Source organism: Penaeus chinensis, chromosome 31, assembly GCF_019202785.1.
Source record: "Penaeus chinensis breed Huanghai No. 1 chromosome 31, ASM1920278v2, whole genome shotgun sequence".
Taxonomy (NCBI): Eukaryota; Metazoa; Arthropoda; class Malacostraca; order Decapoda; family Penaeidae; genus Penaeus; species Penaeus chinensis.
Genome location: NC_061849.1, coordinates 8,275,195 through 8,289,962, shown reverse-complemented (window position 1 = coordinate 8,289,962; position 14,768 = coordinate 8,275,195). Strand labels below are relative to the sequence as shown.

Below are 14,768 nucleotides of genomic sequence, written 5' to 3'. Positions count from 1 at the left end.
TGCATGCCACGACTTGACCAGTGAATAGTAAACCATACTCAGTGTAACACATGATGATTAAACGTTGCAGGCACTCTACTTCTTTGTTATTACGGGTTGGGCCTAAGAAACAAGCATCCACTAGAATGACTCTATAATGCCTGCAGTTTCCATCAGTAATATTTTCAATGTTGCAGTGTCCAGTCAGGAAAAAAGTTGTACATAAAATTTGCTAACGAGTTTTACTGTAGCATTGCACTGTATATATATAACCATTAATATACGGATAGACATTACACTGGAGGTAAGATTCCCATGAATGAATTGCCAAAAGGTTAAAGACCAGCTGCCTTGCATCCTTTGCTCTCTGCATATGACGTTGTGGAACACAGACTTGTGCAAATGGAATTTAAAGTAATCCTAATAGATAACTGGAATTTATGTAGAAAATAAATATGCCAAAACCTGAATCAATTGTTATAAAGATTATTGTGAATTTAAGTTATCTTTAGCTTTCCTGAAGAAAAAAAATGTCATGAAATAGAAATTGAACTGATTTGCCTGTTCACTTTAATGTAAAGTATCAGATTAGAGATAAAATGATGCATATTAGAATGTATAAAAGACTGAATAGTGATAATGGCAGTTATCTCCCCCCCTCCCTCCCTCCCTTCTTCTCTCTCTCTCCTCTCTCTCTCCTTCTTCTCTCTCTCTCCTCTCTCCCTCTCTCTCTCTCTCTCTCTCTTACTCCCCAAAATCCTCCCTCTCTCTATCTCTCTCAATCTTCTCTCTCTCTTCTCTCTCTCTCTCTCCTCTCCTCTCTCTTCTCCCCCCCCTCTTCTCTTCTCTCTCACACTCTTCTCTCCTCTTCACTCTATTACTATACTCTCAACTCTCCCACTACTCACTCTCTCTCTCTCACTTCTCTCTCACTCTCTCTCTCTCATCTCTCTCACCCTCTCATCTTCTCTCATCTCTCTCCGTTTTCTCTTCTGTCTCTATCCTCTCTCTCTCTTCTCTCACTCTCTCTCTCTCTCTACTTTCTCTCTCCTCTCTTCTCACTCCCCTCCCTCTCCTCCCTCCCCCCTCCCCTCCCTTCCTCTCTCTCTCTCTCTCTCCTCTCTCTCCCTTCCCCCCCCCCCCTCCCCTCTCTTTCTCTCTCTTCTTCCTCTCCCCCCTCTCTCTCTTCTCTCTCTTCTCTCCTCTCTCTCTTCTCTCTCTCTCTCTCTCTCTCTCCCTCCCCCCTCTCTCTCCTCCTCTTTTTCTCTTCTCTCTCTCTCTCTCTCTCTCTCTTCTCTATCTCTCTTTCTCCTCTCTCTCTCACTCTCTCTCCTTCTCTCTCTTCTCTCTCCTCTCTCTTTTCTCTCTCTCTCTCTCTCTCTCCATCTCTCTCCGTCTCTCTCTCTGTCGCTCTCTCTCTCTCTCTCTCTCTCTCTCTCTCTCTCTCTCTCTCTCTCTCTCTCTCTCTCTCCTCTCTCTCTCTCTCTCTCTCTCCCTCCCTCCCTCCCTCCCTCCCCTTCATCTCTCTCTCTCTCTCTCTCTCTCTCCCTCCCCCCTCTCTCTCTCTCTCTCTCTCTCTCTCTCTCTCTCTCTCTCTCTCTCTCCTCCTCTCTCTCTCTCTCTCTCCATCTCTCTCTCTCTCTCTCTCTCTCTCTCTCTCTCTCTCTCTCTCTCTCTCTCTCTCTCTCCTCTCTCTCTCTCTCTCTCTCTCTCTCCCTCTCTCTCCTCTCTCTCTCTCTCTCTCTCTCTCTCTCTCCCTCTCTCTCTCTCTCTCTCTCTCTCTCTCTCTCTCTCTCTATCTCTCTTTCTCTCTCTCTCTCACTCTCTCTCTCTCTCTCTCTCTCTCTCTCTCTCTCTCTCTCTCTCTCTCTCTCTCTCTCTCTCTCTCTCTCTCTCTCTCTCGTATCACCTTATCTGTATCCAATTCTCCTATTTCTGCAAATACGTCCACACGTACCTCACTGAATACCATCAACATCGTAATGTCAGCCGCTAAGGTGGGACAAATTTCTCTTCTCCTGAAAACGTTCTACATTTCTCCCTTTGATATGAAGATGTCTTCGTTAACTGCAGGATGCTGTACAAGACGTTCTTAATTAAATGTAGCAGTGAACAATGTAATCTTACCAAGATCATTATTCATGACTCCCGAAACAAGTAATTTCCAATGAAAATGATATATGAAAATCTACAGCTGAAGAGACGATCCACAGACACAATACAAACTATACACAACAATCCAAAATTCTTTTCCTTTTGATCTTTTGATGCTCATCTCATGCATTCTTCGAAGCGAGATTCTCAGACTCAGCGTCGCCCTCAGGACTGAGTACCGCATGGGTAACTGGGTATACCTGAACGTGAGCTACCCCGAGGACGACGAATCCACGCATCCCGAGGCCAGCATCGCGCCCGTCAAGCAGTACCTGAGTCCCCGCCAGATCACGGTGCTCGAGGGGGAGGACGTCAAGCTGCACTGTCTCTACGGCGGATAGTAAGTCACGGGCCTTTGGCAGCGGGTTGATGTGTGGGTCAATTCCATATACATAGTCATGTGCAGTTCGGGTGGGACACATTTATCATCTGCCAGATGTTTTGCTAATTTTTGTTTTGTTTTATTTTTTTGCAAATCTTATATGCCTTCATCAGCCATAGTATAACCGAAACCATATCCTTTATGTGTTGATGTTCCTGGACATTTAGGGACGCTGCAAAACATAGCATTTCCTTCTAACATACGCAATATATCCATACGCTTGTTACAACGTCGACCTCCTCCCCAGCCCCGTCCCAGAAATCCGTTGGTGGCGGGAGAGCAGAGCCGACGTGGAGGACGACCAGCTGGAGCACTTCGGAAAGATTCTCGTGCTTCAGGACGTGGACCGCGAGGACACGGGCTCCTACTACTGCCAGGCCTCCAACGAGGCGGGCGAGAGTGAGGCGCACCAGTTCACCGTCTACGTTGAAGGTACGCGGGCGTGTGTGTGTGTGTGTGTGTGTGTGTGTGTGTGTGTGTGTGTGTGTGTGTGTGTGTGTGTGTGTGTGTGTGTGTGTGTGTGTGTGTGTGTGTGTGTGTGTGTGTGTGAGAGAGAGAGAGAGAGAGAGAGAGAGAGAGTGAGTGAGTTAATGAATGTGAGAATGAATGAGTGCGTGCGTGTGAGTGGGATGGGTGCATTTCTGCAACTGAGCGGCGACTTCCCCCCACAGCTGCCCCTGAATTCATAGTGGAGCCAGAGGTGGTGAACCTGCCTGAGGGCGAGACGGCGACGCTGAGCTGCGAGGCGAAGGGCGACCCCGAGCCGACCATCACCTGGACCAAGAATGGCCAGCCCATGGACACCCACGAGACCACGGTGAGATGGGTGTTAAGTAGCCGCAGACTGATCGGGTAGTTCGTATCTGTGCCTCAAAACTCAGAGAAAAGAGACATTTTATATTGTGTAGTTGAGATCCGGCTGATTTGGAACCTGGGTGTTAGCGCAGAACTGCGGTGTCATGACCCTTGTGCTGCTTCCTGTCAAGCGTGACACCGGCATGTAATGTAATGTAAATAAGGGAGATGCTAAAACCTAGGAAGTAAAGAAATATTTTAGGGAAATGTGAAGCTTCCTTGATCCTTGATCACTTGTTCATTTATGTTCGGCTTCCGCTGTTGCCAGATACTGACTTTTACACTAAATATATACGAGTCGCTTTCATGACAAAACATAAATCTGAAGACAACCTGTGTTAGTGTGTGCTTTTTGTAAAAGGTTTTTTTTTCCTGTCGAAATAACCATTGTTCCCTCGGCCTCCAGCTGATGTTCGACCGCCTGAGCTTCGCCGACAAGACCGTCATCGCCTGCAACGCCTCCAACGAACATGGCTACGTTTACAAGAGCGTTTACCTCAATGTTCTGTGTAAGGAAAGCTTTACCTGATATAGTGTGTTGTTAAAGTGATGATAAATATCTCTTTTGCTAGAAAGGTGTCTCTGTAGCTAATACTAATGTCTCAATGCAATGTCAATAGACAAATATTTGAAATAAAAGGAAAATGAAAATTAGCTATCATTTTCCGTTACACAGACACACATTGCCATGTATCAGAATAAGATGTACTCTAAGGTGAAAGTGACAAAAACATGTATATATTGCAATGTTATATAGCACTTCATGTTTTGATAAATTCTGACGCGGCTTCCGTGCACCGCAGCCCTCCCGCCCGAGTGGATGACGGAGCCGAAGGATGTGTACGTCCTCGAGGGCGGCTCGGCCGAGCTCGAGTGTGAGGCCTTCGGCTCGCCCGACCCCGAGATCACCTGGGCGCGGCGCGACGGCGACGAGAAGACGATCATCCACGACGAGGACCCGCGCTACGAGGTCAATGAACACCAGCTCCTGATCAAGTGAGTGCCTCCGCGAGAGGCTGGTGCCGCGGTCCTCTCGGGCAGAGGGCTACTGTGCCAAATCCATGTGTTCAGAAATACCCGCAGGGTGCCCGCGTGACCATGGCGTGGCCACGACGAGAATATCAATTATCTGTAACGATATGATTTTGAATTCCACATTTTGATCGAAACTCATTTGAGCTTGCTAGGGCATGAGCATTTTCGGTAATTACAATTAAACGAATAATGGCGACGTATTTAACACGGCACTCTCTTGCAGCACTGTCGATGACACAACCGACGGCGCCTACGTGTGCACGGCCACGAACAAGTTTGCGTCCATCGAGTCGGAGGCCGAAGTCGCCATGCGAAGTAAGCATGAGATGGGAAACGTGTCCTCACCTGTTGATGCAATACTGTTGGACATAAATTCTAGCTTGTAAACAGGATATGCCATGAAGTTGTGCTTACTCTCTGTATTTGCCTCTATTTAGGTATGACGCAGGTGGAAGTGAGTATCAAGGATGAGCGAGTTGAGGCGGGAGATCACGTGACCCTGGACTGCCGGGTGGCCATCGACCCGCTGCTGAAGTCGTCTGTCACTTGGCTCAAGGATAACGTGGAGATTGACCTCAAGGACGACAATTTCCACTTGGGGCAAAGGGGTATGGACCTGCCGGCATCTACCTTGAGTAAATACTGATGAAAGCATTGTATGTGAAGCTAGGAATGGGAGTCGTCTCTGCATGGCACTCATGATTTTCGTTGCACAGCTGTTGATGAGAGCAACGATGACGACGACGACGACAAGCACAAGATAGAGAAGTGGGTGCTGGAGATCGAGGAGGTCCACGGCCACGACTCGGGCGTCTACACGTGCAGGGTGCACACTGACCTCGATGACGTCACGGATGACCTCATTCTGACGGTAGAAGGTCAGGCGGCCGACTTGCTGATTTGTCTTTCATGGTCACATGTATACATTTTCTCATGCTTAAGAGTAGATGAAGTTAAAAGCATAGATCATTTTACAACTGTATTTGAATTTATGAAATATATTTGAATTTCTAAATCAAAATGTATACACGCACGCCTTTAATATATATATATATATATATATATATATATATATATATATATATGTATATGTATACACACACACACACACACACACAAACACACACACACACACACACACACACACACACACACACATATATATATATATATATATATATATATGTATATATGTACATACATACACACACACACACACACACACACACACACACACACACACACACACACACACACACACACACACACACACACACACACACACACATATATATATATATATATATATATATATATATATGTGTGTGTGTGTGTGTGTGTGTGTGTGTGTGTGTGTGTGTGTGTGTGTGTGTGTATGCATATGTATATATATAATACACACACACACACACACACACACACACACACACACACACACACACACACACACACACACACACACACACACACACACACACACACACACACACATATATATATATGTATAAAGAGTGAGATATGTGTGTGTATGTGTTTGTGTTCTTACCAGTTGTTCAAACCCAATTGTTTCAATACGGGAGAAGAGCTAAGCTCAAAAGGTCCTGTCTACTATATCATATTATCATATAACTTTTTGAATTGACACACATTTTTGGCACATACCACGTAACTAAGGAGACTGTTAAATGTTTCAATAGTTCTACTTGGAAAACTGAACTTTTTGACATCCTTAAGGCCTCTTTTAAATCTCCACTTTTGACTGTGTCCTCTCGTCCTTCTTGTTTTCAAAATTATAAAGTCATCTTTATCTACTTTGACTTCCTGTAACATAGTTGAACATCGAAATCACCCTTTTTCCTTTTCATTCAAAGTAATAAGTCCTATTTTGTGTAGGCTATCTCCGTGGTCCCTAGCCCTCAGAGTTGGTGCCCGTTTTGTGGTTGCTTTTCGAAGTCATTATCAGTTTGTCTGTACCCTTTTTTAATGATGTGTGTGTGTGGACACGAGTGTGGGCGTGTTTGTGCGTGCTAATGAGTGCCCGTGCGATCGCATTGCACGTGGCAGCATAAGCGTGCCCGCCTGACCCCGTCCCCGCCGCCGCAGACGTCCCGAACCCGCCGAGCCTGACGAACGTGGAGTGCAACCCCCGCAGCGCCTACCTGGGCTGGGCCTCGACGGGCGATAACAACGCCAAGCTTCAGGGCTTCGTGATTCAGTACAGGACGCGGCTTCACCCGGAGTGGAAGGACGCCAAGAACCAGATTCCGGCCGCGGAAACCTCTTTCACTGTGAGTGGCTTGGAACTTACTTGATTTCGATCATTAGTAATATTATTACTACTATTATTATCATTGTTATTTTTTATTATCGGTTTGATTATCCTTCTTTAAGGGTTTTGCATCCTCTTCTCATTTCCCATAAAACCTTTAATTCCTCCACATCCACTAATTCATGTATTTTATCACACAGCATATAAACACACACACCTAGGCTGCAATCACGACAGTATTTACAACGTTTCTACAAATATCAAAGCGTTTTCTACAGCCTGCGAACATGGTTGTTATTTGCATACCCAAAGACACTGGTGATTTTGTATCTCATGTATGTTTGCGAGGCACACGACCCCACCAGAGCACGAGGGGAACTGTGCCCTGGGTGTGGCTGCACGCTGTCATTTCACCATCGCCAGCTACCCATACTGTGCATGATTTCTTCTTACTGATCGGACGGCATATGCATGCACCAGCGCTGGAGTTAGTTCCTGTGTTCGGTTTTTAGTCGCGGCATTGCTGAATATCTCACAGATTTTGTTTTATATTATCAGCAACCTAAAGTACAGTAAACGAAACATATAAAATGGATTAACAAACAACTAGTTTCTTGCTACAAAACCAGACTCAGTCGTGAAACCAAAGACTTCACTAGACATCTGCATTTTGTTCTTCGATATCTCTTAGCGTGATGCTATACTCAGAATTCATATCAGTATTTCCACAAAGGTGAATTTCAGTACAAACAACATATTTATCTTAAACACAGAACCCCATTCTAGTGAAAAGTCCTGGAAGACGAGATATAGAGTTAATTGAGTTACACATTCAGGCAAGTTTGCTATAATTAACATATACCCTTTATCTGCTTTGCAGAGACATGCCTGCATCATTTCATACTCGTTACCATGAACATGATATCTACCATTTCCGCAAGTGAAATACTGGGCTTTGTTGTAAATCTTATTATCATGGGCTAATGCGAAAAAAAAATTATTCCATATTTCGAGGAAGCGATCTGAATTACGGAAACGGAAATGAGATTCATGGTAGATTAATTGTTAATTTACCATCCAGAATTTTCAGCTTGGTTCCGGGCTTTCCTTGCACCTAAAAAAAAAAAAAAAAAAAAAAAAAAAAAAAACAGTTCTGATGTCATGAAAAAAGTTATTTTCGATGCAAATTTGACTCCGACATTGTTCACGAGAATGACCCTGCACTACTAGACGTGGGACTAGCATTATCCGGGTGGCACAAAGTTGGCTAGCATGCGGAGCTTGTGTGAAGGGCGCAGTAGGCAAAGGACAACCACATTACGCATGTTTGGAGCTAGAAGAGCAGTTGCTAAAAGCCTAATCCGTTTGATAATTCTTACATTGAGCGATTGTCATATATGCTGAATCTACATGATTTCTTCTATCTTCTTTATTCATATATAGATTCAATGCTAGGATAGTTGCATGATTTTTCAGTTATTTATATCTGTTAATTGGAAAATGATTGATAGTTCTGAACATTTGATATGACATTACATTTTAGAGGATGAAGAAAAAAAAAATCCTTCTAATGGCCAACTGATGGAGATTTTCATAATGTTTCTATGGAGGTCCAAACAGCGTAATTAATATAGTACCACACACACACACACACACACACACACACACACACACACACACACACACACACACACACACACACACACACACACACACACACACACACAAACACTGCATAGGTCGGAAATTAGATTGTGTTTGTTTTACTGCACATCAATGAAAATGTAAATTGTGCTCCTGGGTGACAAATTTCGCTCAGAATTCACCCACACACTGGAGGAAGGAAAAGGAACTGTTGATTCGCGTTTCATCTACAGTACGAGATATGATTGTATATTTGAGCACTGAACATATATTCATGATAAAACTTCATCTATCTTTTGGTGAAATATTATTGAATGAAATCTAAAAATAACCGTACAAAACAGAGGAGATCATACGATTGGGGCCAAAGCTTGGCTAAAACAAAAATCCTGAGAATTCTGCGGGTAGGCTCCTCTCTCTCTCTCTCTCTCTCTCTCTCTCTCTCTCTCTCTCTCTCTCTCTCTCTCTCTCTCTCTCTCTCTCTCTCTCTCTCTCTCTCTCTCCATGCCCTCTCTCTCTCTCTCTCTCTCTCTCTCTCTCTCTCTCTCTCTCTCTCTCTCTCTCTCTCTCTCTCTCTCTCTCTCTCTCTCTCTCTCTCTCTCTCTCTCTCCTGCCTCTCTCTCTCTCTCTCTCTCTCTCTCTCTCTCTCTCTCTCTCTCTCTCTCTCTCTCTCTCTCTCTCTCTCTCTCTCTCTCTCTCTCTCGCCTCTCGCTCTCTCTCTCTCTCTCTCTCTCTCTCTCTCTCTCTCTCTCTCTCTCTCTCTCTCTCCTGCCCTCTCTCTCTCTCTCTCTCTCTCTCTCTCTCTCTCTCTCTCTCTCTCTCTCTCTCTCTCTCTCTCTCTCTCTCTCTCTCTCTCTCTCTCTCCATGCCCCCCCCCCCCCCTCTCTCTCTCTCTCTCTCTCTCTCTCTCTCTCTCTCTCTCTCTCTCTCTCTCTCTGTCTATCTCTTTGTCTGTATATCTATCTATCTAGCTATCCGTCTGTCTGTCTATTGTCTATATATCTATAAAAATCTGTCTATCTGTCCACCTATCAATCTATCTATCTATTTATTTCTCTGTCTATCTATCTCTTTGTCTTTCTATCTGTCTATTTCTCACTTTTAGTATTTCACTTGCTATGATTGCCCGACGCAGTGCGAGACCCACTCGACCACAGCAGTTCCAGCTGATCGCTTCGACACTGATGAGAAAGCTGTTGATACAATACTCTTTAATGTACTTATCTGTGTTTTTCTATACGCTATATTTATATATTATTATTCATCTATTCGTGGAATTTCTCTCTGTGATGATTATGGTAATTTTCAGTTCAGGAAAACAATTATCAATTCAAAGATACCTTACAGGACAACTATTCTGCCTTGTGTATCTTCAGGCAACATTCACATTTCAGTACAATTTATGTATATATAAGTGATCTGCCACCTCAAGCTACAAACTCTATGTTTTAAACCTGTTTCGAAACCTTTATTGTATTAATTCCTAGAGTCTTTGCATGGTCAGATCACACAAATGGATGGTTGTATACAGAGACAATTGTTTTCATGATTAAGTTATATTCTTTCCAGATATATTCTCCGCTTTAGTGTCTGTTTGTGGTTTCATTTGCAGTTTCAGTGTATGCGTAAATAGGATCCGTAGATATTCTGAAGATGGATGTACTTAGTTTCAGAATTCTCCTCTCCCGTTGTCCCTCTCGACGCCCCGCATCTGGACTCCTCTGTGTATGCTATAACTAACCTCTCTTTTCCCTCTAATCTCCCGCGTCCTCTCCTCCCTCGGCCGCCGGTAGTCTCGCTTCCAGACAACCGCTATTGTGAGTATTGCTCACACTGTTGTACTTTACCCCTTTAGTTGCCTCCTTAGCCTCTGCGACACTCAGACTTGATATCTAGCTCAAACCTTCCACAAGCGCCCCCTTTTCGTAGTGTCTTGCAGGTATTCGGGCTCTCAGGCTAGTCTTGCCTCCAAATTTGTAAAGTGTAGTAACTGGTTACGTGTTCTCTCAGAGCAGGCACATCTTCCTGCAGGACTGTGACCTCTCAGCAATTAAGTCATAATTTGAAAACTTTAAGTATTTTTATAGGTTTAGTTCCATTCAGATTAGGATTATATAGTAAGCTTTGATATACATGAGCAGATACATTCATTGGCATAGATTTATATCACATTTTGCCCAAGTAATTAAGATAATATTTATGGTTTTGCTAACGAACTAAGCCATGAGAAAACTTCAGCTTGAAGGTATGAAATGAACATAACTGACGAACTCCTGAAACCGAGAGTCCTACTGCCTCGGCGGGTAATGAGGCCTCCCTCACTCTCTGCCGCAGGTCAACATGAGTCCCGGCCTCAACTACACCTTCCGAGTGCTGGCCTTCAACCGCGTGGGTATGTCGGAGCCGAGCGAGGACACGGCCGAGTGCTCGGCGCCGGGCCTGCCGCCGGACTTCCACCCCGAGAACGTCACCGTGACTGGGCCTGCCCCCGGGACCCTGCACATCTCCTGGGAGGTAAAGACGTCCGTGTCCAAGGGGGATGTGTCTGAAGATGTTTGGGGGAACGATATTATCTTTTTTTTTTGTTTCTATTCGGATTGATCTCAAAGCTTAGGGATTAAGGTTCCGTAAGCATAAGCAGAGTACAAAGCGCACAATCGAGCCTTCTAAAACCCGACAGGACATGGAGCCCGAGGACCACAACGGCCCCGACTTCCAGTACAAGGTGTCTTGGCGTGCTCTTGATGACGACGACGATGACGACGACGCCGACGGGGACGACGGAAACACGACCGTTGCCGAGGAGGACGAGGACGAGGACGGCTGGCACACGAAGATGATCGAGGACTGGGAAGAGGTACAGTGAATGCGCAAAATATGCCGATTTATATGTTTATCCGTATCCATGGCTATATCTATATCTACATGTATGTATATATCTGTAACTGTTAGTCCATGTATCTATATGCATATATATATATATATATATATATATATATATATGCATATAAGTATGTATATATAGATATGTATATATATATATATATATATATATATATATATATATATATATATATATATATTTATGTATATGTATATACATAAATATAAATAAATATACATATACATATACATACATACATACATACTTATATGTATATGTATCTACATATATCAACATATGTAGATAGATAGATAGATAGATAGACAGACACGTATCAGTGCATCATGCAAACCGAGAGCAACGACTGTGGGCCAAATGCCATAGCAATCTCCCGTCCTTCCAGTCGGAGCTGGAGCTGGAGAACCTGCCGCCCTACCAGGAGTACGAGGTGCAGGTGGAGGCGCGCAACTCCTACGGCGAGGCCCTTGAAGAAGCCGACGTCATAACAGGCTTCTCTGGCCAAGACGGTGAGTAGGCTTCACAATGTGATTTTCATTGCCGTACGATTAGAATGTAATAAGTAGGATATAAAGCGACTGTCCTGTAATGTCCGGATAGCTGTGGTGAACTGGTCCAAAAGAGAAACAGAGTCACCCTTCCACAGAGCCCGAAGATGCGCCCGCGAAGGTCAGGGTTGCCGACGCTGACGCAACGGATGTTGTTCTCACTTGGAAGCCTATCGACGAAGATTCCCTGAACGGCCCTCTCCTTGGCTATAAGGTTGGTCGCTGTTTTAACTTTCTTTTTGCATTTTGATCCAATTAAGATACAAGGCGCTCTTATTTTACTGTGTTAAGAATACTAGACACTTTCAATGGGATTTTGTAAATCACATGAATCGACGACATACTGCAGTCGCCTCTTCCTCCTCCAGGTGGAGTACTGGGAGGAGTCAGACGACAGTGACCCGGAGGAGGTCCTGGCGACGGGTCCTGCAGCCCGCGCCTGAGCTCACGGGTCTCCGCCCCTTCACCACCTACCACGCCCGCATCAGCGTTGCCAACACAGAGTACACGGGGCCGTTCAGCGACACAGTGGAATTCATGACTGCTGAAGGAGGTCTGGACTGAAACCAACGATCCTCTTTTGGAATACATTACTAAATCCTTCATTCTCTATCAATTTCAATTACTGATTGATGAAACCAGGACCCTGGCTCATTGTAGAACATTAGGAATTCTTAATTTCAACAAATATATGTAGGAATAACTTCTACAGACGCTGGTCCAGTCTCTGATCTGGAGGTGCGAGCAATGGGCGTTGACAGTCTGGTCGTGAGGTGGGACGCTCCCGACGATCCTCAGGGCGTAATCCTCGGATACGAAGTCAGGTACCAGAAAGTGGACGAGGACGGGGAGGAGGAGTGGGAGCACTACGAGGAGGACATCCCCGCCTCCACCAGGATGGTCAAGCTCTCCGACTTAGAGGAGGAGGTCAGCTATGAGGTCAGCGTCGCTGCCGTGAACGGAGCCGGAGAAGGTGAATGGTGAGTATTGGCATCAGGCTTTGTAACCTTTTGGGCATATATGGATTTTAAGCTTCTATATTGATAATAAATTTTATGTTCAACTGAAAATAAAGAAGATATGTGATGTGACAGTGACTTTGCTTTGATCACAATTGAATTCCGGTAATTTTGGTAAACTATCTTCAAGTATACCAGGTGTGTTTATTCATATAAATAAAGATATTATGAACATGTTTCACTGCTGTTTTCTTTTTTGTTTAAATACGATGCAAAGTGAACATGAACTGGACTTTACAGTGTTCTGAAAATGTAACTTCTTTCTAGGACATCTTCCACGGTCGACCTGGAAGCCTCTGAACCACAGGTGCCAGCTGTGCCTGTATTCAGCTGGTCTTTCCAGAAGGAAGCCGAGGAGGACCACACAGACAAAGACGGGGACGGCGATGTGGACGAGGAAGACATCCGGAATCAGAACATGATCATCGGTGATACCGATGGGGATGGTGACGTCGACGAGGACGACGTCCTGGATACAGATAATGACGGGGATATCGACGAAGAAGATATCGAAGTCGCTGACATCGATAATGATGGGGACGTCGACGAAGATGATGTGAGAGCTGCAGACAGGGACGGCGATGGAGATGTCGATATTGCTGACATTGGTGATGAAGACGGAGACGGCGATTTCGATGGAGACGACGTTATCGCAGCTGATGAGGACGGAGACGGCGATATCGACGCAGCAGATGAGGACGAGGAAAATGTTCTTTTGGATGACAAAAATGAAGATGGAGTAATCGATGAAGACGATGTTGGCGATATCAACAACGATGGAATTATCGACGAAGAAGACTTAGCTGCAGCAGATATCGATAATGACGGGGATGTCGACGAAGATGACCTTCACATTGCCGATAAAGACGGAGATGGGGATGTCGACGCAGCAGACGTCATCGACCTGGACGGCGATGGAAGAGTTGACGGGGATGACCTCGAAGTCACAGACAAAGATGGCGACGGCGATATTGACGCTCGGGATTACAAACTGAAGACGATGTTCTTGTCGGATGTGGATGGCGATGGAGATATTGACTCTGATGATGTTATCGACACTGACAATGATGGTGACATTGACGAAGCTGATATAGCTATTGCCGATATTGATAACGATGGGGATGTAGACATCGATGACGTTAAAGCAGCCGATAGGGATGGTGACGGTGATGTTGATATTGCAGACATAGGAGATGAAGATGATGATGGCGATATTGATGGGCAGGATGTTATCCTTGCTGATAAAGATGGTGATGGTGATATTGATGCAAGCGATGATGATGAAGAGGATTCTCTCCTCGAGGATCGTAATGGTGACGGCACCATCGATCGTGATGACGTAGGAGACCTCGACGGTGATGGTGATGTGGATCTAGAAGATTTTCAGGCTGCAGATATAGACGACGATGGTGACGTAGATGAGGATGATGTCAAGGCAGCCGACAGAGATGGTGATGGAGATGTTGACGCCGCTGACGTCCTTGACCTTGATGGCGACGGCAAAATTGATGGTGATGACCTAGAAATGGAAGATCGCGATGGTGATGGTGACATTGACGTCAAGGATGTAAAATATCAACATACATTGCTTGCAGACACGGACAATGATGGAGACATTGATGAAGATGACGTTTTAGATATTGATGGTGATGGAGATATTGATGAAACTGACATCAAGGCAGCAGATCTTGATGATGATGGTGACGTAGACGAGGATGATCTGAAGCAGAATGACAGAGACGGAGACAACGACGTCGATGCGTCGGACGTCCAGGACCTTGACGGCGACGGCTTCATAGACGAAGACGATCTGGATGTGAAGGACAAGGACGGCGACGGTGACATTGACTCGGACGACTTCCGACTCCGAAAGGTCATCCTCGCCGACACGGACAACGACGGCGACATCGATGTGGATGACGTCCTTGATATGGACAATGACGGTGACGTCGACCAGGAAGATATTGATGTTGCTGACATT

The 14,768-nt window shown here is 45.0% G+C and overlaps 2 protein-coding genes across 2 annotated transcripts in view; both read left to right on the top strand.

Moving 5' to 3' along the window:
- Nucleotides 1-2,053: 2,053 nt before the first annotated feature.
- On the top strand, nt 2,054-10,379 carry LOC125042001 (neuroglian-like). The gene is made up of 15 exons (XM_047637462.1): nt 2,054-2,136; nt 2,273-2,473; nt 2,763-2,947; nt 3,187-3,332; nt 3,777-3,879; nt 4,174-4,366; nt 4,629-4,720; nt 4,843-5,013; nt 5,122-5,283; nt 6,509-6,693; nt 6,953-7,108; nt 7,448-7,510; nt 9,454-9,534; nt 9,806-9,817; nt 10,329-10,379. Exons 1-15 carry the CDS (start codon nt 2,054-2,056, stop codon nt 10,377-10,379), a joined length of 1,884 nt encoding a protein of 627 aa, XP_047493418.1.
- A 279-nt stretch (nt 10,380-10,658) lies between these two features.
- LOC125042000 (serine-aspartate repeat-containing protein I-like) overlaps nt 10,659-14,768 on the top strand; it is a 34,653-nt gene continuing 30,543 nt past the window's right edge. The window contains exons 1-7 of the mRNA XM_047637460.1: nt 10,659-10,871; nt 10,999-11,175; nt 11,606-11,729; nt 11,867-11,986; nt 12,118-12,321; nt 12,481-12,748; nt 13,055-14,768. The exon at nt 13,055-14,768 is cut by the window's right edge and continues 824 nt beyond it. Coding sequence (XP_047493416.1) covers nt 10,659-10,871; nt 10,999-11,175; nt 11,606-11,729; nt 11,867-11,986; nt 12,118-12,321; nt 12,481-12,748; nt 13,055-14,768 — 2,820 coding nt within the window. The remainder of the gene's footprint in view (nt 10,872-10,998; nt 11,176-11,605; nt 11,730-11,866; nt 11,987-12,117; nt 12,322-12,480; nt 12,749-13,054) is intronic.